The sequence below is a fragment of the Rhyacophila brunnea genome, unplaced genomic scaffold (assembly GCF_057557595.1).
Source record: "Rhyacophila brunnea isolate RB1 unplaced genomic scaffold, BYU_Rbru_1.0 scaffold_17, whole genome shotgun sequence".
NCBI classification, from domain to species: domain Eukaryota; kingdom Metazoa; phylum Arthropoda; class Insecta; order Trichoptera; family Rhyacophilidae; genus Rhyacophila; species Rhyacophila brunnea.
The window spans coordinates 11,104,600-11,128,112 of NW_028232827.1; the positions used below are offsets into that span (position 1 = coordinate 11,104,600).

Here is a 23,513-nt window from a genome sequence, read left to right on the forward strand (position 1 = left end):
CATATTGCCTCTTACGCGAAAATAGCCCATCATTCCGACACACTGTCTTGATCCCAAAGTCAACCGACAAGAACTTGGCAATCATTTAGTTAGATAGTCACGAAGATTGACTGTAGGACATTTTTATCAATTATTAAAAATGGTTTCATCTTAATTATTCTGTCAAAAACTCATTTCTGAAAAAAAATGGAGTTGCATTAATCTGCTTCCGAAGAACAGGAATAACGTTGTGGAATTTATATTCAATCGTGAATTTATCATAAATGTCACAAATTTATGTAAGTAATATTACACTGACACTGCCACAATGATCAAAGAAAATGTCTATGACGAGGATTATACATTTTTTTATTTTACCATTTTTAGTTGTTATGAAAATCTGCCCCAAAATATACTCCAAAATTATGGTCTATGTATACAAAGGTGAATAATCATTAGGTATTTTTAAACATCTCAAAATACTATTACTAAGTAGATAATGCAAAAGTTAAAGGCATTAACCCTACAGAATGCACCTAGATCAGTGATGGCGAGCTTGTGACACTAGTGTCACGCGAGATAATTTTTCATTGCACGCGAATGTTTTATTTTAAAAAGAGAAAAAAAACCTACAATAATTTAATAATATACAAGAAAGTTTTGCAAATAAATTAATGTTCCTATAAGTAAGTATATAATATTAAAAAATGATAACGACAGAGCAATGCGTGTTTTCTTCGGTGTTTAATATTATTTTTACCAATCGACGAAAGTCAGGCAATAATGACAGATTAAAAATAAAAATATTTATCCAACAATGATGACAACTTGATGAAATTTATCGGCAGTCATTCAAATATAAACAGCTGCTTATTATTTTACCTCAAATATAATCGCTAAAAACAGAAAACCGCTTAGTGATAGGGAATATTATAATAATATGAAAGAAGCGATGCTAAAATGCTTCCACGATCTCCTTGAAATTTTGAAAACAAATAAAAAGTTATTCAACGAATAAAAGATTAGCCTTCGGCTAGAAACACGGTGAAAATAGAATTCGAGAACTCAATTTTAATCTTTAAACTTTTTCAATAGCATTCTTAAAAACTGTTTTTCATATTTTTCTCATGAAAAACTGCTCGGTATGTCAGACAGTCGAAAAATTATAATAGGGAAATTTTGGCCGGCGTACGTAAAAAGGTTCGCCAACCCTGATCGAGATAATACTATTAAACCTATTTTTCTCCAAAAAAGGGGTTTTCAAACTGTGTTCACTCCTATAATTCTGTTTAATATAATATTTATTTTATTGTGTTAACTGTCAATTCATGGTGGAAATGAATTGTATTATTGATTTAATTTAATAAAACGCAATTTTTTATCGTACTGACTAGACTAGCCACTGGGTGGACGAAACCGGTCGCAGTTATAAAAGGTTCATCTGATTGGGTCATCGATATATTTAATATACATATTAAATTCTGTTCAATTCTACATATTAATACTTTGGATGCGGAAGACGCACACGGCGCGTAATGACCAGGCGGCCGATCGATGTAATTAACGTGCATTTTAAAGGGGGCAATTAAAATCTCATTATCTATTCAGCAGCGAATGCGTTAAGTCATAATTTGTGTTAAGCTAATAATTATTTAATTTATAAATACGTGCTGCAATATAATCAGTTAATGTCGATTTAATGATTTATTTTCTTCCAAACTCAATAATTACCCAGTATAACCTAACTAAAAAAATACGACATCCAACAGGATTCGCGCCCAGATGCGTGCTCTGGCCACTATGCTATACGAGTCCTATCTAATTGTATCGAAGTGAGCTAATGTTTTTACAATTCTCTCTGAAGCACTTTCTAAATTGCGTTACTTATTGGCAATCGGATTTTGTATTTTAAATCAAAGTAGGTATTGAATTATCGATTTCGGTATCAGTCCAGTGTTTTATATTATATTTTGCTGATATTTTTGTTTGGCTAGGTATAATGAATCTGGACGAATCCACTGGATGGCCCGGCCCTTAGACTTTTAGCCGATGAGTTAGACATTTTTCGAAATTCTTGTCTATTAAAAATATTTTTAACGCTATTATAACATTTTATATGATTCTCATGAAAATGACCAATCATTTTTAACCCCTGACTAATGATGTAGTTAGATTAGATTATTTTTAAATACCTGGGGCCTTAGCACGTACCCAGGTATTTCCACAGGTAAATTAAAAATAATTCCCTATTACAAACATCGGCTTCTTAGTAATTCATATAATAGGTATTATATATTTCGACGAAGTTACACAAAAAAATACAACTCGTAAAATATAAATCAATGCTTGGTGAAATGTTTCACCAGTCAATATAATTTTTTTCCTAGATTATTTATTTTCTTATTATCTTCCCAAGTTATGTCACCATTCTGTATCCACCATATATATAATGTGTGGATGGTTTTAAGTAGCCTTTCAGGACGTCGGAATCGAGTTGGCTTGAAAAACAGCCTTGGTCAGGTGACAGGTGGTGCTATTGACTTTTGTTATCAAAGAAGATATATAATTATTAAGTATATACTGTTACTTATTACTATTTTGTTATACTATTTCAGTTATATTATACGTATTCATATTCCGACAGTGAATTTTGACCTTTTTACATTTTCATTTTTTGTGACATTTTCTTCAGAAATAAATATTTATCTTCTTCTTCTTATTGTGCCATCTCCTAGCGGAGGTCGGACACCATCAAGGTAATATTAGCTTTGTCGTCTGCTACCTGGAATAATTCGGTGGAGCTGCACTCGTACTAATCACGGAGGTTTTTAAGCCACAAAATGCGGCGCCGTCCTCTGCTACGCTTACCATTTTTTTTTTTTTTTAATTATTAATAACCATATCCTTGCTTTTTCGTACAAGGTGGTTGTTAGTAATTTTGAACAATCACAAATACCCAGGCTTTGAGAAAAACACATTAAATGTTTTTGTCATGACCGGGAATCGAACCCAGAACTCTCGGGTGGAAGGCCAGCGCCTTACCCACTGCACCACGAGAGCCGCCTTATTACGCTTACCATTAATCTTTCCTTGAATGACAAGTTGGGGAATACTGTACTTTTGTCCTCTTATAATGTAGCCGAAGTACTGTAGTTTCCTGGTTTTGATACTACGTAGAACTTCGTGGTCCTTCCCTATTCGATTAAAAACTTCAATATTTGTCACCCGGTCAGTCCAAGAAATTTTGAGGATGCGTCTATACAGCCACATCTCGAAAACTTCAAGGTCTCCGTGACATCTCTTGGTTTAGCGTCTATAATAATGTTTATAATAATGTATTAATGTTAGCCATACTATCTATCTTTCAACAAAAATATGTATTGATGAAATACACATTTAAATTAAAGGTGAAATTTTTAACATATGAACATTTCGACTTAAATTAATACTTTGGACGCGGAAGACGCACACGGCGCGTAATGACCAGGCGGCCGATCGATGTAATTAATGTGCATTTTAAAGGGCGCAATTAAAATCTCATTATGTACTCAGCAGCGAATGCGTTAATATCTACTTCACTCTACTTCAGTTATTTTTAAAATAATGAAAAAAATTATACCACACTATGAAAAAATATTCATTTACCTATGCACCATGCTGAATTTTTTAAGTCAACTTTTCTTAAAATTCATCTAATGTGAGTTAGCGCGTTTTTTATAAAATACGTTTAGTAATAAAAATGGAATAAGCAATTTTAAGTCGAAGATACCTACTACCTATTTCAAACGATGGTGTATTAATAATAATATACACCTACATACAAATCCGCTTTGTCAACATAATATATAATAAAGTAGGTACTGAATACGGTATGGTTTGCTAATTATTATAGATTTATTTTATTTATTACGTATACGGCTTGATTAATATAAATTGCACCTAATTATTAAAGATCGATTGACCAACACATTTCAAACAATAATATAATATAAAAATTAGGTATGTGGGTATCTTTCAAGTGGTTTACCTAATTACATTGTTTGTAATTTCATAATCTTCAAAATACTTATTTACGGATTATGTACACATATAAAATTCAATTATAATAACATGAAATCGAAAAAACGCCGAAAGATATTATTTTAACTAACCAATTCATTATTAATATTTTTTTTTTCATATGAATAGGTAGGTATACACAATAAACCACTTAATTATGCACATCTTCAAGTTCTGACGAGGAAAGAATTCTTTTCTTTTTATAAACAGCATAAAGCATAAGTAATAATTATTATCAATCATAATAAAAATACGTTAAGCGCAAAATATATTAGGTACAACCACTAAGTAGATAGAAGCATATTAAAGTGTCGCGTCTACTTTCTCTACCAAGTCGTTACGTAGGTCTTTTCCTTTGCGCATTTTATTCAGCCGTGCGGCGTCCAATCTCCCGGCGGCCAGTTGGGCTGGCGCCCGATTGTACCGGCGTCCGATCGTCCCGGAGGCCAATTGGGCCGGCGTCCAATTGTACTGGCGGCCAATTACCGGAGGCCAGTTCGTGGTGCCAAATCGTCCCATTCCCCCAAGAAATTATAGTATTTTAGCAAAAATTATAGTACGCCTTGTCACATGTTGAAAATGTGTAGGTTTTTTAAAAAATAAAATGAATCGGCAACCTACACATGGGTATAAATCAAACTTCATTCAAACTCAGTTTATTTCTAATGTAGTTATTTTTTATTAAAAGTATTTTTTTCTGTTTTATTTTCGTTTTTATTTTATTTTCCATAAAAATTGATAAAAAAATCAATCCCGAAATTATGTTTATCAATCCCGGGATTCCTAGGTATCGAAAATAGCTCGGGATCCCTAATCATAAGTTGTAGTTGTGTGCCTGTTTCTGATAACAGAACCAGATCATCGGCAAAACGGAGGTGACTAAGGTATTTGCCATCGATATTTATTCCATATTTTTTCCAGTCCAGTTTCCTCATTATTGATTCTAGGATGGCAATAAACAGTTGCGGAGCAATATTGATTGTTAATAATTGGTTGGTGATAAAGAAATCATTGTTTATTGCGACTGCCTGCTTTCCTTGACATTTTTATTATGTTTTGTTGATCATTTTAATGTGTAACACAGTCAAACAGTATTTTTAATGGTAGGTATCTTTATTTCAAATTCTTTTTTGCTATGCATTTAAAATTTAAACCAATACCTACAAAACGTAATATGCAGGTACGTAGGTATTTTTTATTATTAGTGACTGGATATCGAATTAATTACATAATGAAAAAATATACCTATGCAGATTTTCACTTTAGACAAATACCTATTTGTGGAACCCATGCAGATAAAAAGTTTAAACAATAAACCTGTAAATGTGTAAACATCAAATAGCTTAAAGTTTAAAGTAGAATGGCGTATAATTAATGTACCTAACTATCTCTTTGAAAATTACCTACTAGGTACCTACTTAATATTGCATTTTTTTTTAAATAATGTACGCTTTTAAAATAATATGCACCTATAAATTAATATTAGATACCTACTAAATATTCTACCTGCATGCTAGTATTGTTTATACCAGAGATTTCTCGGAATTGATCACGCGCGCAACAACGGCAGTGGACACATTCGTGTGCGCAAAGAAATATGATAAGAAATCTAATTAGTCTGTTTTTTTATTTTTGTGAAAACCTGTTTTTTTTCGAATCAACTGTTATTTTGTATACATTTTCAAAAAGGCGGAAACAATTTACTTGTCTTCCAGTTGAGAACCCCTGTAGCTATAGCTCTACTCTATAGTTATTATTATTTTATGTCATTATTTATTATATAATCAATTTTATTCAATAAAAATATTTACAACTAAAACTTGCATTTGCATAACTATTGCTGGTATCCCTGTATCATGCTGAAACAAATGTTAATTTGTTACCATCGAACGACGCCAAATCCAACAGAGATTACTTACTAACTCCGCCAAATCCTGTGATAACAATCAAACTACGCTAGCTCCAAACGGGTTTTGCATTTTTTATACCATAAAACAAAAATATTTCGGCAATTTATTGTTTATTCATAAAGATTCATACTTTTTAACATACATGCATTTTTATTTGTTAAATTTAAGCATGTAATTTCTTTATACAGAAAATATCCATTTGCCAAAATTGCTTGTTTGTGGATTTGGCGGGTATTGGAAATAGACGCCTCATTTAACAGACAATAATAATAACCTAGTAAATACAATCAATATCTCATTACTTGTCTAAATTTCATTTGTTATTTTACTTATTGTTCATAGTAGCAAATGAGCGTATTATCAACCGATCAAATCAAGCGCCAACATGATTGAGTTGGTAGCTGAATCGTTCCGTGTAATTGCTATTTTAAGTCGACGATTGCTTATGACGATGGTTGAATCTAGTTGGATCTACGAGTCTGTTGGTATAATTAAACCTGGAGTCTTTTCAAAAATTTGTTTCATTATTTTTTTAATGGGGACACTACAAAATACAGATTTTGTGGTTAATTAAACTGGTTTTATTTTTTAATAAATTCATTTATATCTTGTTACTTAATTGGAGGGAGATATTACTCCTCAATATCGAAACATGTAAATTTTTATTGAATACTCGTAACGTCGTAAATAAATTGTCTCAAAGATACCTGATGAAAATTTAATCATTGATTTCATATTTCTAAGAAATACATAAGTACATGAGATTTTTATCAGTTATGTTATAGATCGAAATCAATTTTCATCAGGTATTTCATGTGACATATTATTCAATATAACAAGAAAAAATAAAAAATCAGTTATAAACAATTTTATTTGTTTCATCATCATTATCATTATTCATCAACTCCTTGGCAACCTGGCTCTCTCAACTGACATACTTTTTTATTTGATGTATATTTATAAAACAATTTCAAGGCATAATATTATAGAAATAAGGGGGACAAAATATCACAAATTCGCATCCCATAGTTCCAAATCTGATATTGTCTTATGGTACCGTTTTAAATAAACAAAATTATTGATAAAAACTATTATTTGCAACTTAAAAACATAAAAATTATCAGGGCATCGAACCGGAACTGAACAGAAAACTGGAAAAACCGCTATTTTTCTCGGAACAAAAACCGAAACCAAGCCAAAAAAAAATATCAGTTTTTTCAGTTCGGTAGGTACATCTTCAAACACGCGCATTAACATGATCTTACATCCCACTTCAGTTGTTGTTGAGTTGTTGTGACGCATCTCGACATAATTCTCATAATTTATAATATATGAAGCGCCTAGCTTCAAAAGGCCCTAAAACGATTTTAGGTAGTTCTGAGAAAAATGATTTTAGGTAGTTTTGAGAAAAATGAGAAAAAATCATATCTATTAAATCTGTGAACTTTATGTATTTATTTTTTAATTCATTACATTCTAAAGAGTATTTTTGCTTTCCATTTTAGGGGTATTTGAAAAGCACACCCACCCATTTTAGCGGGTTTTGAAATCTACCCTAATTTTCGATCATACGTATTAACGGTTTTTGGCGTTTTATAAAGTTCAATCTTTGGCCATAATATAGGTAACAAAAATATCCATCTAAATACATATCTAACTCAAAACTTTTCTAAAACCGTTTTAGGAGCTTTTGAAACTAGGAGCGTGGCGCCGGGCTATCATACAAGTACCATAAAATATTCCAAATTATGGTAGAAAATAATTTTTTCACGATTTGACCATATTTTACATGAATTCTTCAACTATAATCAGCTCCATGATATTCTCTCGTTGTGATATTCTCTCCTCCATTCTGTCTCCCCATCCATGGGTAAAGGTCAAGTGATCAATCCTTTAAAAAAGCGTGTCACATTATTTATTTACCTCTTGAAAGGGTCAGGTGAAAAATGGAATAGGTTTTTAGACATGCTCTGATTTGGTTAAATTAGACATAATATCAGGACATGTGTAGGCATTTGTTCTGATATAATTCTTGTGGGGGTGTAAGGTGATCTCAGGTGGCCGCGCCATCAAATGCCTGACAGCCTGATCAAATCAGAAAGTAGCATTGGCAGTTGGTTCAACCTAGATAGTCATGATGCCATCGAAAATCCTGACAAAAACAAATGCTAAGTCAAACTGTCTGTAAGCAACTTTATTCTGGTCAGGCTGACCAAATCAGATTGTAGAGGCTTGAAGTATCAAAATATAGTAAGCGCATTCCAGATGACTTTCAGACTTGTGTTTTAATTTGTGCCTCGCGTTCGTGCACCCGCATGTGGCCACGCAGCGTGCAGCCCTGAGTGAAGGCCCTCCCGCACACATTACACACATGCTTTTTCTCCCCTGTGTGGATCTTGATGTGCTGTGTGAGCGCCGACTTCCGTTTGAAGCATTTCTGGCAATACTTGCAGGGGAAGTTCCGGTCTGCTGAGTGTGAGAGCATGTGGTTTATCTTTTGAAGCTTGGTGAAGAACTGCCGGTTGCAAATATTGCAGTTTACGGTTCGCTCATTGAGGTGCACACTGCGCACGTGCTTTGAAAGCGTACCTCCGAGAAGGAATGTTTTGTCACACAGTTTGCACTCGTACTTTCTGTCCTTGTCATTGTGCTTCTCCACCAGATGCTTGCGGCGCACGTTGAAGTTTTTGAAACGCTCATCACAAAATGGACATCTGCAAGCAGAAACAAATCATCATGAAATCTTTGGAAGTACCCAAAGACATTGAAGAAAACCTTATCTAGAATGTGATAAGCTAAAAAATTTGGTGGGTGTAATAATACTAAAAATCTGTTATCGCATACGACTTTCTAAAAAATTCTGTAATATTTATGTAGACAAATTTTTGCAAGTGGAGCCCGAATAATTGATTATAATGCAAATGTAGCTTAACTACCTGTGACAGGACAGACATTGTCAATTATGCCTGAATTACATTATGATGCACGTCGCGTTGTCAAATTTAGTCTATGGTTTCAACATTTTGTAGAATATTTTGAACGATCACTATCTCTGTAAATTCAGTGATGGAGAGTGCCAACTCTAATGTATTAGTATTTTGAATTATTATTCATTATTCATGCTAACTTCAATTAATTTTAACAGTTTTTACATTATGTGCGTTCGTTAAAATTACTTGGTATATTGCATCCATAGATAATATTTTGAACAAAACCCAACCTGCAGACCATAGATAATAGATAACCACTAAAAACAAATAACACGCGATTTTGACATGAGTCGAAAATGTATAGGCATGTGGAAAACGATAAAAACGTTCATTGAGTCATGCGGGTGTCGATGCAGTGCGGTACGCGTGAAGTGACCTCATTGTTGTTCTGGTGATGTCAGCAGATTTCGCTAACTGACAATGTTTATTTAAAGGTTCAAAATATGCTACGGGATGGGAGCATCAGTCTGATAACATTTTAAACACCAAGAAAACGACATTACATATTGTTTTCCCGTAGCGGCAGCTCACTGTGACTTCACGTGATAGTATGCGACGTGTACCATAATATATTTGATGCTTTAATGTACATAGATAGTTTGTTTGTAGCCTTCATGTTTCAATGTGGCAATGTCCAGAATATTAAAATTGATGTTAGCAGCGAACACTGGCTGCGACCTGTTGTACCCACCAGTGGTGAAGGGTGGAGGTAGGCTGTAAAGATCCGACATAAATAGTGCGTATTAAACTTTGTCAGTCATACGTATTTGTTTTTATTGAACTAAGACTACAATATGCAGAGAATGTTACACATATACACATAGTTTTAGGTATTTTATAGAGAGAAGAATATTTTTTAACGATTATAGTTTTGTCCAGACAGGGGTTAATGAATTTAAAAAAACTAATCAACACTCTGTAAAATCTATTTTTAATTCAACGAAAACAAACAAGTATGACTGAAAAATTGTGCACTTTTGTCAGATCGCCCATAGCATACCAAAACTATTATGGTTTGGCTCAGGCAGGGTTTAATTGATTTTTAAAAACTAACCAATGCTGTATTTTCATTGTAGCCTCAGTTTAATGAAAACAAATACTTATTACCACTATTTATATCAGATTTTAACAGCATACTGCTAACCTTCGCCGCTGGTACCCGTTTACGTATATGCCAGTAACTAAAAGACACCGTACGGAGATAGCCAAAGCACTCACTTGTATTTATTGATTATGCCGAGATGCTTGGTCCTGGTATGACTGCGCAGGGCCCCGCTATCCTTGTACATCTTGTCGGGGCAAATGGGGCAGGCAAAAGTGGGAAGGCGGTGCGTTCCCGCGTGGGATTCCGCTTTCCTTTTCGTCAGCGACAAGTAACCGCAGATCTCACACACGTGGTTTGCGAAATGAACCGACATGTGCATCTTTAGATTGCGGTGTGCCACAAATACTTCGCTGCATATCCTACGTGCACAAAACAAACAACACTACATAGTAGATATATCGAGAATGTGTTTTAAAAAACTAATGAACTGGGATTTGAACGCGATAGATTCTATATAAGTGATGATTAACCAGTCATGTGACTTATTGCAGCTCACTGTCTAAATGAAATAGATGATTTTTTTAATGTAATGGAGGCCTGCAACAAATACGGCCAAAACCTAAGAGAGAGAGCATTACATTATATGAGGGGCTTAGTATCATAACTCAGAATCTCCATCAATGTGTGTTTTTGGCAAACCGAAAAAAACTGTTTTCATGCTACAGTTACGAATAAACAGTTTGATTATAGTTTTATTAGATGGAGGATCGCAAAAGAAATTGCCTGTAGTAAATACAGATGTTATTTTTCATCAAACATTCAAGATATCTTCAATTTAAACTTGGAGATTCTTAGTTTTGATGTGAGTCTATGGAGATTATTAGTTTAGAAAATACGCCATAAGGATATTATTAGTTATATTTTATTAATTATATTATAATTATAATTAATTATACTTATTTTATTAATTATATTAATTAAGTAAAACTTGAATAAAACTGAGGAACAGATGCTTACACTTTGATAGATAAACAAATACTTTCGACCATGACAGTTCAATGCTGCCTTCTCATTGGCTGGAATGGAGATTCTTAGTTTAGAAAATCATAGGGCATTGGAGAATATAAGTTTTGAAAATAAATACAGATTTCACATTCACTTTGTATGGGAGATTGTCAGCTTAGAAGAATAATTTATACTTTGAATGGTAGGTATGAGCACGGAGAAAAATGCTGCATTCATAACTCATTTTTGGTATATGCTGGAGATTATGAGTTTTGATACCAACGCCCTCATATACTGTAAACCCAAAATACCCAAACTTTTACTGCGATGGAACACTTCGCAAATCCAGAAATTTTAACAGAACACTTTGTTTATTTTGTAGGGTAGGTAAATAATATATAATCAATAAACTTAAAAAATTGAGAAAAAGCAATAATTATTAATTAGACGCCCACGATGGTCCTGGGTTTGGCAAATACACATTGTTTTTCAATTCGTGTTTGAGTCAGAGTATGGACCTAATAGGTTGAGCAAGTGGCTGACATCCATTTCTTGTAAAGACAGAAATCTGTTATTACAAACCTCCACTATGATACATAATATAAGTGAATGAAGTTTTTAATGAGTTCGATGATTTTGGGTCCTTGAATTGCAAATCTTCTTGATATCAGACACAATATTAGAAAGTTTAGTTCTTATATCTAGTGTGGTTTCGAGACTGCCCCTGAACTTCATTGCAGTATAATAAGAAAATCCTACTTCGCATAAATATGTCGTAGTAAACGGAAGCAAAACAATAATATGTAGTTTGTTTTGGCACACTGGGATACTCTTCTGAAAATTTGCGGAACACCAGTGTTCAGCGGTACATAGTTTGGGAAACCCTGAACTAATGACTTCAGGTCAATTTAATAAACACAGCAGACAATCGAGTGAGATTTCCTAGAGTCACAATATTATTATTGTAAACAAGTGAGTTACTTTTTTAGGTACAATCTTAAATACGGTTACACGAAATTAGGATATTTAAAAACTTTGATCCCCGGAACATGCTATCTTATTTAGCACTACACTACTGATGGTAACGTTGACCCACCTGCATTGTAATTCCGATTCATTCAATTCAAAGGGTAGACATTCAGCATATTTCAGCGCTTTTCTTCCTGAATTTGAACTGCTGTTGGCTGCATTATACTCGTTGTCATACTCGCTAAAAATTATGAAATTAAAGTCGCTAAGTATTTCAGTTGTCAACACAAAATGATAAAGTATAACGCAGTGTGTGGGCATTCAAATACTTTTACACTCACTGATTTAAACATCGCACACAGTACCACCCAGGGGTCCCCACTACCGAGAGTAGCAATGTTTTCACACGAGAAGCAGAAAAGGAGGTGACTGCTCAGCTAAATAAAGGATTGCTTGGCCTTTAGTTATCATAGTTCAGCTCAGTCTAATATCTAGTTTGTCTAGTTCAGTACATTACTGGTACATTACTAATAAACTGACCTGTGGAATTAAATATATTTTATATTAAGTAACATTCTGTTAACGTTTAGTCTTGGTCACCTCTTTTTAGATTCACATTTATCTTAACACTATACGGTCCGCGAATTTTCGCGACGTACCTACACCAACATCCGGTATTTTTAAATGAAAATCAACAAATTTCGATCACGAAGTTAAAAATGATATAACTTTTGAACCTATTGATATATTTCAATAAAATTTTCAGAAAATACTTAAAATATATCAATGCATCAAATTGTGTCATTTATTCAACACTTGTCAACCTCTGGCCCGCGTTCCATAAAGGTAAAGTATATAATTTGTAAATTTTCGTAAATTGTTTATTATATGTTATTAGATTAGTTCAATTTGTTAAATATAATGTAAAGGAAACAGCCTATTGATATAAAGCAATCACAATATATTATTTTTTAATTAAAAAATGTAATAAAATATTCAAATATAAAATGTTTCACACCGCTATAGAATACGTATCAATTCATTTTTAGCGCGACTACTCATATCTCTGATTATCAAATATAATAAAATAACAAAGACTTCACACAAACTGTGAGTGTTTAAAAATAAATGCACATTCATTCCCGAACGAACACTTATTTACTGATTTATTGGTTTTATGAGTTTTATGGCTGAGCTAGCCGATAGAGGCAGTGCAGTGGCGTGCATATTTTCGCGTAAATTCAATTAAATAAAATGCATGCATATACATTCCCACCGCTTATTACAATTTGGTATTTTTGTAGGAATCGAGACAATCCAATAACAGTGCAGAGGCGTGCGTAAAAAAATCATATAACAAAATCTAAGAGCAATAAATTGTAAAACAAACATCCATATTCCACAAAAATATTTGAATCAACACTCAATCTTATGGATAATACCTTTAGATAACTGGCTAGGGATGAAATAATTATTGGCACATAATAATATAGTGTACGAGTAGATTTAAAACAAATTAAACACTAAAACTGAAATTATTTGAAATAGTTTATAAAACTATGAATGTAAATGAACTAACAACTAATACACTTTTTTAAATGATACGAAAAAAAGCAATTACCAATATGTAGATGTAGAGGTACTTTACACTCTTTGGACATGTAAATAGGTTCTTTTCGAAGTTTATGTGAGGAACACACTTTACACTTTCTTCTTAAACATTTATTAGTTGCGGAAATCCCCGGAAATATTTGATTGTGACTGAAAATTTCGGAGATATTTGATGTTGTTTTATACTGCCAGAGAGTCTTTGTAATGAAGTAGGTGAACTGGTTTTATGGGTTGAATCTGTATCAGAAGATGTAGAAGGTGCATGCGTTTCCGCAACATCAATTGATTCAGATGTCTGTATATCCTCGATCAAAACTTTATGTTCAACAAAAAATCGTGAAATTTCATTTTTCATTATTAGTGAAATGTAAATAACGCAATATTTGAAAAACCGCTTACATGGAATAATTGGATTTGTCGACCAATAAAGCTGAGTCGCTTTTCTGACAATGCCCATTATTATCACCAAACCGAACCACTTTTTTAAACTCCGACATGGTTATGTCCACTCATTTTTTAGATTTAGCTTCTGGACTTAAATTATCAGTGTCAAATGTTACTCCTGATAATCCTTCAAATGGCTTGTTCTCTCTCGGCGGATCATCATCGTTCCATCATTGTCGGCCTCAGTTTCTGAATCCTCAGAATCACTCGCGAAATATGTTGTACGTGGGCGTGTTCTCAAAGGAGCAAATGAGTCTGTTTCAATATCACTAAAATCTCCGATATCTTCACAGTCACTGGGAATATCTGACATACAATCCGCATAGTTTTCCTCTAAAAACGATTGGTCCTCCATTTTAAAAAGTTATTTTGGAGATAAAACTAATAAAAAATATATATCCTAGCTAAAATATACTTAGGTTAATTATTTTTTCAATGAAATTAGTGCAACAAATATAAATAATAATAGCTATTATTTATGCAGTTACACAAGCAATAATCTCCCGAAAAAAGCGAACGAAAATGACATCGCGATACAAGTTCACATTTATAACTGTTCTCATTTTCAAGTTAAAATTTCTATCATGGATGATGAAGCATGGTGGACGTTTCATGGGTAGTAAACCATTAAAGACAAACAATCAAATAGCACGCAATTTCATAGCTAAAAATCGCGTTCATTTTTTAAAAAAAGAATGCAGGTTCATAAATGGTTGACTGCCACTGAAAAGAGTCGACAATTAAATTTCGAAGTTGAAGTGACGACACTGGAATTTAACATTGAGTGTTTATTACCTTTTTTGTTTATGTCTCGTGATTCACCCGCCTAAAAACGGGCTTGTAACTAATTAAAAAAATGGTATAGGTACAAAAAAATACTGAATGGTATTACGTCCGCCATCTCTGTAAAAACCCCGAAATATTTTTTTTTCCATCGTGATTTTACTTCTTGCACATGTCATTCAACCATCTGTCGATAGATCTTGCAACCAAATATAAAATTTCATATTTATTTTTCACAGTAAAGATATGCATAAGTCAAAACACCACGTTGGCGTCCCCGGATCGTAACGTTCGGCTCGATAAGGACGCCAATGTGGCGTTCCCGGACCGTAAAGTGTTACTATTTATTCTTCTTCCCATATTTCTTCAACACCTATCAACCTTCAATAATGAAAAAATATTATGGGGCCAGATGCAGATTAAATTTACCTAACTAAGCCAAGGGCCAGATGCTTAGTCATGCTTATATATATAAAGTCGCTGTATATTAAATACCTCCTATGTGGTGATTTTGACAAAAATGAGTTGTTAATACCATGTGAAGAGCATTTTTTTTCTATACTATCTGTATTATCATCACTGTATATTAAATACCTCCTATGTGGTGATTGCAAATAAAATTGATATTAAATTAATACAATGTGATAAAAACATAGAAAAAGCTACAATTTTTCTATTAAATAATAGATATATTATACAAAAATAATATGATTAACCAATTTTAATTTATGATTAGGATCTACAAAAAATGTTAATTTTTTAAAACAGTTTTTTTCGATTATCTCCAAATATGACTCAAACCACATAGGAGATATTTAATATACAGCGACGATAAGAGACACCATTACTAAATAGTGGCAGAATTGAAAAACACAAGTAGCATCTATCACAATAGTCGAGTATTTCATATACAGAAATCTAGGAAATACAGTAGTGTCTTGTACCCAAGATAAAATGAAATCTGTGTGGGATATTATATACCTGTTTACTTTGACAAGCGTTTCTCAATCTAGCCACTATTTAATAGTGTTGCTATTGTCCGGCAACTTCATCTTGGTTATGTGGCAAAACTGTGAACTACCATCAGCTAATCGAACTTCCGGTTTCAAATAAGGAACGCCCCCAAATTATTCATTACATTTTTGACAGCCGTATTGGACGCATCTATCAATTTACGTAATTTGAAGCTTTTTATATTCAAAAGATGTCTAAAACATACGAAGTCACGTTCGAATTATTATTAGTAAACTTTTGATTTATTGTGAAGAAGAAAAAGAGTCGCAATTAAAAGGCGAGCCTATACAATACCATATCACGGGTTGCTGTCATTGTCAGGTATGTCAAAATTCAGTGTTGTAATACCAGAAATATTTAACCAAAAACTGGGAATTATGTGTGTATATTATATAGTTGTGTGTATTGTAATCTATTTTATTAATATTTTTGACGTATAATAAATAATTAAGTATAAATGATCATTTAAGTACACTGGCAGTGTAATAATAAATTGGCAAGAAGAATATTTTCAAGAATAAACATTATTGTCATTAAATCAATTATTACGGAGATGTAAAATTTACAAAAATGCTTAAAATTATGTAGATACTTATACGTAGTGTATCATTAATTTACAGGAATATCCCAAGGACAGTTTCTAGAATCATGAAAGAAATGACTACAGCGAGTGCCTCCTCTTCAAAAATCGTAACGCCTGGAAAAAATAAGATTGCATTGGACAGTATGGACTTATGTACCATACGTCAAAAAGTGCAGGAGTTTTATACTGTCCACAAACAAGTTCCGACGCTGCAAAACTTACTGGTTTCCTTAGGAGAGTGCATAGATTTTCAAGGAAGCAAAGAATTTTTACAGCGATGGTTACATAAGCTAGGGTTTAAATTAAAAAAAAGCCTTTCTAAAAGAAATGTTATCATAGAGAGACACGACATAGTTGCGTGGAGAACATTCCCACAAATTCTATAATAGTTATGGATATTTCCCCTTACCATAGCATTAAAATAAATAAACCGCCAACTATGGCCAATAAAAAAAGCGTTATGCAAGAATGGCTGAAAGACAATAATATTATATTCGAAGAAAATATGGTTAAAACCAAATTAAAAGAAATAATTGATAGAAATAAACCACCACCAAAGTATTTATTCGACGAGCTGATTAAAGAAAAAGGCTCAACAGTAGTTCGTCTACCACCATACCCCTGTGATCTTAACCGAATAGAATTTATCTGGTCACTTGTGAAAAGAAGAATTGCAAGTAATAATGTTGATTGCCGAACAGCTGACACGCAGAGGCTAACAGAAGATGCTTTTGGAACGATAACACCGGACGATTGGAAAAAACAATGTGAACACACAATACATTTGGAAGAGGATTATATGGTAAAAGATAGATGTTGCGAGACTATGAGTGACCAAAGTTTAGTTTTTAGTGTCGATTTTGACAGCAGTAGTGAAAGTGAATTAGTATCAAGTGATGATGAAACCAATATGTCTGGTGTAGAATACCTCACATGATGATTGGTTTAATCAATTTTTAATGTCGTGTCCTTGAAAATGTACTTTTAAAAGTTGTGTTGATGACCTTATGATGTTATCAATTATTTTAATCTTATTTGTATTTACGGTTAGTTAATTAATTGTCCTTGTATTTTTAAACCGATAAGTAGGTACATATTGTTTTAAAATTTATAATGTTAGGTGGATATACTTAATTTAATTTATAGAAAATTATTTTCACAGTAGGTATGTGTTTCGACAACAATTTTACTAAAAATACAATATAAAAGACATCATTTTTAAATTATAAAAAAATGTGATTGAGTCATCAAAATAATAATAAATATGTTATATCTTTCACTTCTACTTATTTAGTCATAATTTGTGTTCTCCTAATTATTTAATTAATAAATACCTGCAGCAATATTATCAGTTAATGTGGGTTCAATGATATATTTCCTTCCAAATTCAATAATTACGCTGTATTAATTATCCTAATATAATAGTAATAATTAAGAGGTGAAATTATTTAAAATAATTTTTCTATTGATACTTATCGAACAATAATTGGACTCCTAAATTAATTACTTACTGAGAACTTACTGATTGATATAAATTAAAAACCTAATTTCGCGGGATTTGTTTTCTCAAAAAATGACAACACTGAGAAATATTCTATGCGCGACAAGGGCGACTTCCTGTTGTCGCCTAAATAATGTTGTCGTACAGTAGTCACTAAGCAGCCGATTTGGCCACTGAATATTAATTTCCAATTTATAGTGATATACGCACATTCTGTTATGGACGTGGTTGAGTATATTGGGATCCAACAATATGGAGAAATTGGAGAGAAATTGTACAAGAAGATGTCGCCCCATGGAAACCAGCGGTCAGAATCCAAGATGTTACACTGTTCATCAAAGAGTACGGCTCGGTAGATTGATTTCTTTTATCACTTAACCTAAGAAAATAAATGTTACTTTACAAAAAAAAAACTGAATCAAATGACTACTCACTTTAATTGAAACTCTATCTCATCTGGTTCAAACGGTAAAGCGTCCTCCGCACTTCTTTTCGGAGGGTGTCGTTTTACCAATCGTTTTACCAACTGTTTCGGTAAATTCAAACCGTTCATTGTGTGTAACGATTCATCGACGCGACGCTGTCTGAAAATTTACAATTGTGTGAACAATAATTTTAATAAAAAAACGCCTAATAATATGACATGATTTCGTAGGCCAGTGATAAAGGGTAGAGGTAGGCTGTGGAGCTAACTAACACCATCTGCAAATTGTATTCTAAGTTCAATGAAAACAAATAAATATGACTGACATAATTTAGTGTGCACTATTTATGTCGAATCGTAACAGCCTACACCCATCCCTCGCCACTGTTATATACAAATACATAAATCTGGCAAAGACTAATATGAAATCATACATCAACATGACAGCATTAATAGACGGAACAGGAGGTGGAACTTAACATTTTCTTCATAATCTTTGAGGTAGGTAATAAACCTTTACCCCTGAGTTGGGTCAGGCAACAATGGAATTTTTTCTATTTGGCTCACGACTCGATGAAAAGATTAAAATGTGATATGTCTCCATCGGGCCAGATGGTCGGTTGGAGTCATGTAATTTAACCATTGGTAACATTCTTCTGATTATCTAAATGCGTACCGTAAAAATAGAAAAATGTCATGAGAAGCTAAGCAAAGCGTGTTAGCTAGGTTGAGGAGGTGAAGTGAATTTCTACGTAGAGTGATTACTTGAAAACAGTGACAAAATTCCGAATGACCAACTCCCTGAGTATGTTTGAGAAAAGGCACCTTTTCACGCTGTCACACTATGCACACAATGTCTTTACTTTATTGTTATGCTAACTGTGCGTAAGATTATAAGATATCGTGACAACTGTTGTGAAAATTTATTTAGAACAATTATGGATGTTAAGTGTGCTGTAAAATACCATTACATAATCACATCATACAGGAAATGTTTATAGATATAGATGAGAGTACTATATTTTAAAACAATATTAAATATTTATCGATGCATTGCTGGGGATAGTTAAAAGAATACTTGGATGTTCCAGAAATGACAACTCACTCGCATAGCAATTCTATATCTTCATATTTAGTAGGCATTTTCCACGTGCGGTTTTTCGGCTTTTGACGTCTTATCAATGGTCTTGGCAAATCCAGAGTGCCAACAGCACCAACAGCGGCAACCGCATCATTTAGTTTTACCAGATGACTTCGACTGAAATTGAATAACTGACGATGAGAATAAATATCTATTCACAATCTTCTCTTCTTTATATCATTATTCTCATGTCTTGAAAAAACTTTAGAAGCATCAATGCTCGTAATAAAATGTTTTATTTACCTTTTAGTACGATGGTGTGACCGTTTGTTGGCAGTTACTTTGATCGCCTTTTTGGTAATCCTTTTGATGGCAACTTCAGGTGACATCCACACTTCCGGCTTGTCGTCAACCTCTTCGTGCAAAGCATCATCACAAATTGCTTCTTCAGCGTCCAGGGTCCCATCTTCATCCGCAAAGTTTATAAGCGGTTTTACATCTAGCACCAATTTACAAAAGAAAGTGTAAAGCTAAAGGAATATTTAATACATACAATTTAACTAGTGGTGGCTGCTCCAACACCATTCAAGTGCACTGCGCTCCGTATAATATTTTAAATGTAACCGTGTGAAATTTAAATTTATAAGTCGTCACACATTTATTGGAGTGACCAATTTCATTCCCATGTTTTGCATTTTGATTGAATATCTTGTGTAAAATAAAATACTTACATTTTGGGCTATACCCGATAGTTTGAATATTTAATTATTGCTTTTACTAGATCCTATTACGTAATGAAGGATGATGGTATACCATTGGGGAAGGATGAAGTTATGCTGTGGAGATCTGACATAAGTGATGACACATGTACATGACAGTGCATACTAGACTTTGTCAGTCACACTTATGTGTTTTCATTGAACTAGGAATACACTCACGACGGTCGCGCGGCTTAAGCGTCAGTCTATAGTGACGTGGGTCCCAGGTTCGAACTGGGTCTGGCAAGTACACATAACTGTTTTTCAATTTGTGTATAAGTCAGAGTATGGACTTAATAGGTTGAGCAAGTGGTTGACATCCATTTCTCGTAAAAACAAAATCTGTTAATAATAAGACCATAATATGATCTTATTAGGATCGGACATGGTCAAAAAAAAAAAAAATACAAATTGCAGATGGTGTTGGTTACTTTTTAAAATACCATTTTTTTTTAATTAAGATTTAATTAGGCCTTGGGGCCAGTAAAATAAATTAATTGACAAGAAAAATAGTTTTTTCTATAGTCTTCCTCTAGTGTCTGAATTATTAAATTCATTAGATTTTGATAAATAATGTAAATTTTGAAAGTTGGAGTATTATTATATAAAATCAATAAGGAAAGTACAGTAAAAATAAAACAATGATTCAGTTGGTCGTGCGGATGTTTAGCCATACTGGTGTTACTAATGACCTGGCAGTTGATGTGCTCGTAGCGCTGACAACGGTATACGAATTCGTACACATACAATCCACGAACCGAACCATTGTTTTGTTTTTACTGTACTTATGTCAGAATATTTTTTTTTTTTGGAGAATCTGTAGGTTTGAGCCCGGGTCACTTTTATGTGTAATATCTGGTTTTATAGTCATATGGACGTATGGTCGTAAGGTCACATAGCTTACTTTTTTAACTTGAGATAAAGATATTCTCTCGACACTTATTTCAATGATCGATGACTCGACATTGTCAACATACCTAAAAGATTTTTCAACGCAACCTGAGCTGACGCCAACTGTTGTTTGAAATCATTTGCATCCCTCAATTTTCTGACGCAGGCTTCGCAGATATAGCAATGATCGGCCTCGTCCTCGCCATGGATTTCATCAAACTGCAAATGAACCAATTCTTGAACACAATACAAAAAATTTAGATTTCGAGAAAGATTTCGAAACAAACATTTTAATAATAAAATATTACGATTCTTTCGAAAGATATATACATTTCTGTGAGTATTTCTTATATACAGTAGGCGGTCGGTAATCCGGCGTTCACCAATCCGGCACGTCCAATAGTCCGGCATTTTGCAACTCGGCTCTCCTGCTCTATAATAAGGCAGATTTCACATTTAACTGCCGGCTTATTTGTTTATTTATCCAATGTTAAGAATTTTATTTAAGCAATGGCAAACAAAATCACATCAAAATATCGAAGAAATAAAAGTGAGAATCATACTCCATATGAATAATATTTAATTATTGATATGGCTTTTATTTTTTGATTCACTTCGCAATTACAGGCGGCCCTTGACTTTCGTACGTAATTGGTTCCTGAAAATGTGTACGAAGCAATGTAAAAAAAACATCAAAAAGTGTACTTTAAAATATTTATTTATCAATGGGTATAATAAAGTTAAAAAGGCGTATTAGCAATCTTTATAAACTTGTCAAAAGATGGTTTAAGAATACCCTTATTCCTTAATTATACGTAAAGCACGAAATGGGGAATTGTACAAAAGTAGAACGTAGGAAAGTCGAGGGCCGCCTGTAGGTCTTATCATTGCAATAGTTTGGATGCTACTTCCCAAGCAAAATAATTTGCAACTTCTCCCATATTCGTTAGTGACGCATGATCAATTTTTTCATGCGTTTGATTGTAATTGTAATATTAAAATTACTACAAAAACATTATGTTCGACAAACTGAAATACTTTTGTCGTAACCCACAATTCACTAACTTTACAGGAAGCACAAAAAACTGTATAATAATGCAATGTATGACGAAGCTGTAAATAGTTTCTTCTGTATATTTTTGTAGCATACGACGCAGACCAAGTAAAAATCTTATATGCAAAATGTTCTATATCTCTCTTGAAGGCATACTTACGGCATATGGCAACTATTTTTTTGGTTTTATATAGAATAATAAATGAATACAATTTAAAAGAAAACTGTTCATGAAAATTTTCTGATATTTTACACAGATATGTACCTATACTAAAATTCCTTACTCGAATCAACAAAAATGTCAATTTATCCAAATTGGTGGGTTTATTAAAAATATATCTTAGCAATAAATAAACACAATTCAATTCGAGCTATCAGTGATAGAACGAAATGAAACAATGGCGGTTGTCGGAAGTTATCCATTGCCATCTTCTAATTGAGATCTAAAAGATAGCAGAATCTACTGCAACCTACTGCAGTAACAAATGAAAACCTATGACGTGATGCGAGCTTGCGCTATTGACATTCGTTTGTTTCTGGGATTCTTCAATAGGATGTTTTAGGACAGTGAAGCAAGATTGTTTTTGGAAAAATCCATTTACTGCCACCAGCCATCGTTGCGTTTTCTTCTATCATCGTGTTTACTTTTTATGAAACACAATTATAGAATAATAATTGTCAACTGTCTTACAATGTATAAATTGGTGTAGTATACATCTATTTTGATCATTACATTTAAAAATGTGAATTACGGGACGTTTTTCAACTATTTTTTGACAATATGGAGTACTGTATATTTACTATACGCTATTTAACTGGATATTACAGTCAGATAAGCAAAGCAAGGTATTGTTCAGTTGAAGTTTCTAAACATGGTAATTTTCTTTATTGTGGGGTGGCCGAAACATTGCAGGACACGTCTGAGACATAATAAACTCGAGAAAGGCATCATACACATCGATACAGACCTTCATGGAGAAGCAATCCATCAGCATATTCGCATAAATTTCCTCTTTGCCTTCATGATAGTATATCTGAGTCATCTTTTTTAGGTTAACAATACTGAAACAGCCTCGGCAGCCCCCATTAAATATTGTATTATCCTTTACATCGTGTTCGACGTTTGTTTCATCTGTTTTTTCGAGTTTAATTTCACTCCCATCTAAAATTATCAATGGAACGCTAGAGGAATCCATGAAGTATATTGTGTCAAATTAAGGTAACTGAATATTTTATTTTGTATTTTTGACGTTTGTAATTTTATTTTTTATCGTTATTAATATGGCTACATAATATACACAAACCTAGCCCTTTAAAATCCTTAATACAACATTCTTGTAAAATGAACTACTTATATTATTAATATGCACCAATTTTACAGTCGAAAATTCCAAAAAAAATGATGATATAAT

The 23,513-nt window shown here is 33.1% G+C and overlaps 1 protein-coding gene and 1 long non-coding RNA gene across 2 annotated transcripts; one reads left to right on the plus strand and one right to left on the minus strand.

The window, feature by feature from the left end:
• The first annotated feature begins 4,991 nt into the window (after nucleotides 1-4,991).
• Nucleotides 4,992-20,161, plus strand: LOC147073665 (uncharacterized). The gene is made up of 3 exons (XR_015070372.1): nucleotides 4,992-5,141; nucleotides 18,092-18,245; nucleotides 19,709-20,161. It is a non-coding gene; the product is annotated as an uncharacterized LOC147073665 (long non-coding RNA).
• On the minus strand, nucleotides 6,511-23,357 carry LOC147073666 (uncharacterized). Its single transcript, XM_085944549.1, has 8 exons — nucleotides 23,070-23,357; nucleotides 21,134-21,266; nucleotides 19,702-19,897; nucleotides 19,423-19,575; nucleotides 18,328-18,477; nucleotides 12,085-12,198; nucleotides 10,157-10,402; nucleotides 6,511-8,662 (listed from the first exon to the last, which is right to left on the minus strand). Exons 1-8 carry the CDS (start codon nucleotides 23,295-23,297, stop codon nucleotides 8,221-8,223), a joined length of 1,662 nt encoding a protein of 553 aa, XP_085800675.1. The 5' UTR covers nucleotides 23,298-23,357; the 3' UTR covers nucleotides 6,511-8,220.
• Between the last annotated feature and the right edge of the window lie 156 nt (nucleotides 23,358-23,513).

What these genes read in the sequence shown, in the direction of transcription:
- LOC147073666 (XM_085944549.1), bottom strand. Translation starts at nt 23,297, where the DNA reads ATGGATTCCTCTAGCGTTCCATTGATAATTTTAGATGGGAGTGAAATT. An exon ending in TCACACCATCGTACTAAAAG is followed by an intron (nt 19,576 to 19,701) that starts GTAAATAAAACA and finishes ATTCAATTTCAG; the next exon opens with TCGAAGTCATCTGGTAAAAC. An exon ending in GGCATAATCAATAAATACAA is followed by an intron (nt 8,663 to 10,156) that starts GTGAGTGCTTTG and finishes TTCTGCTTGCAG; the next exon opens with ATGTCCATTTTGTGATGAGC.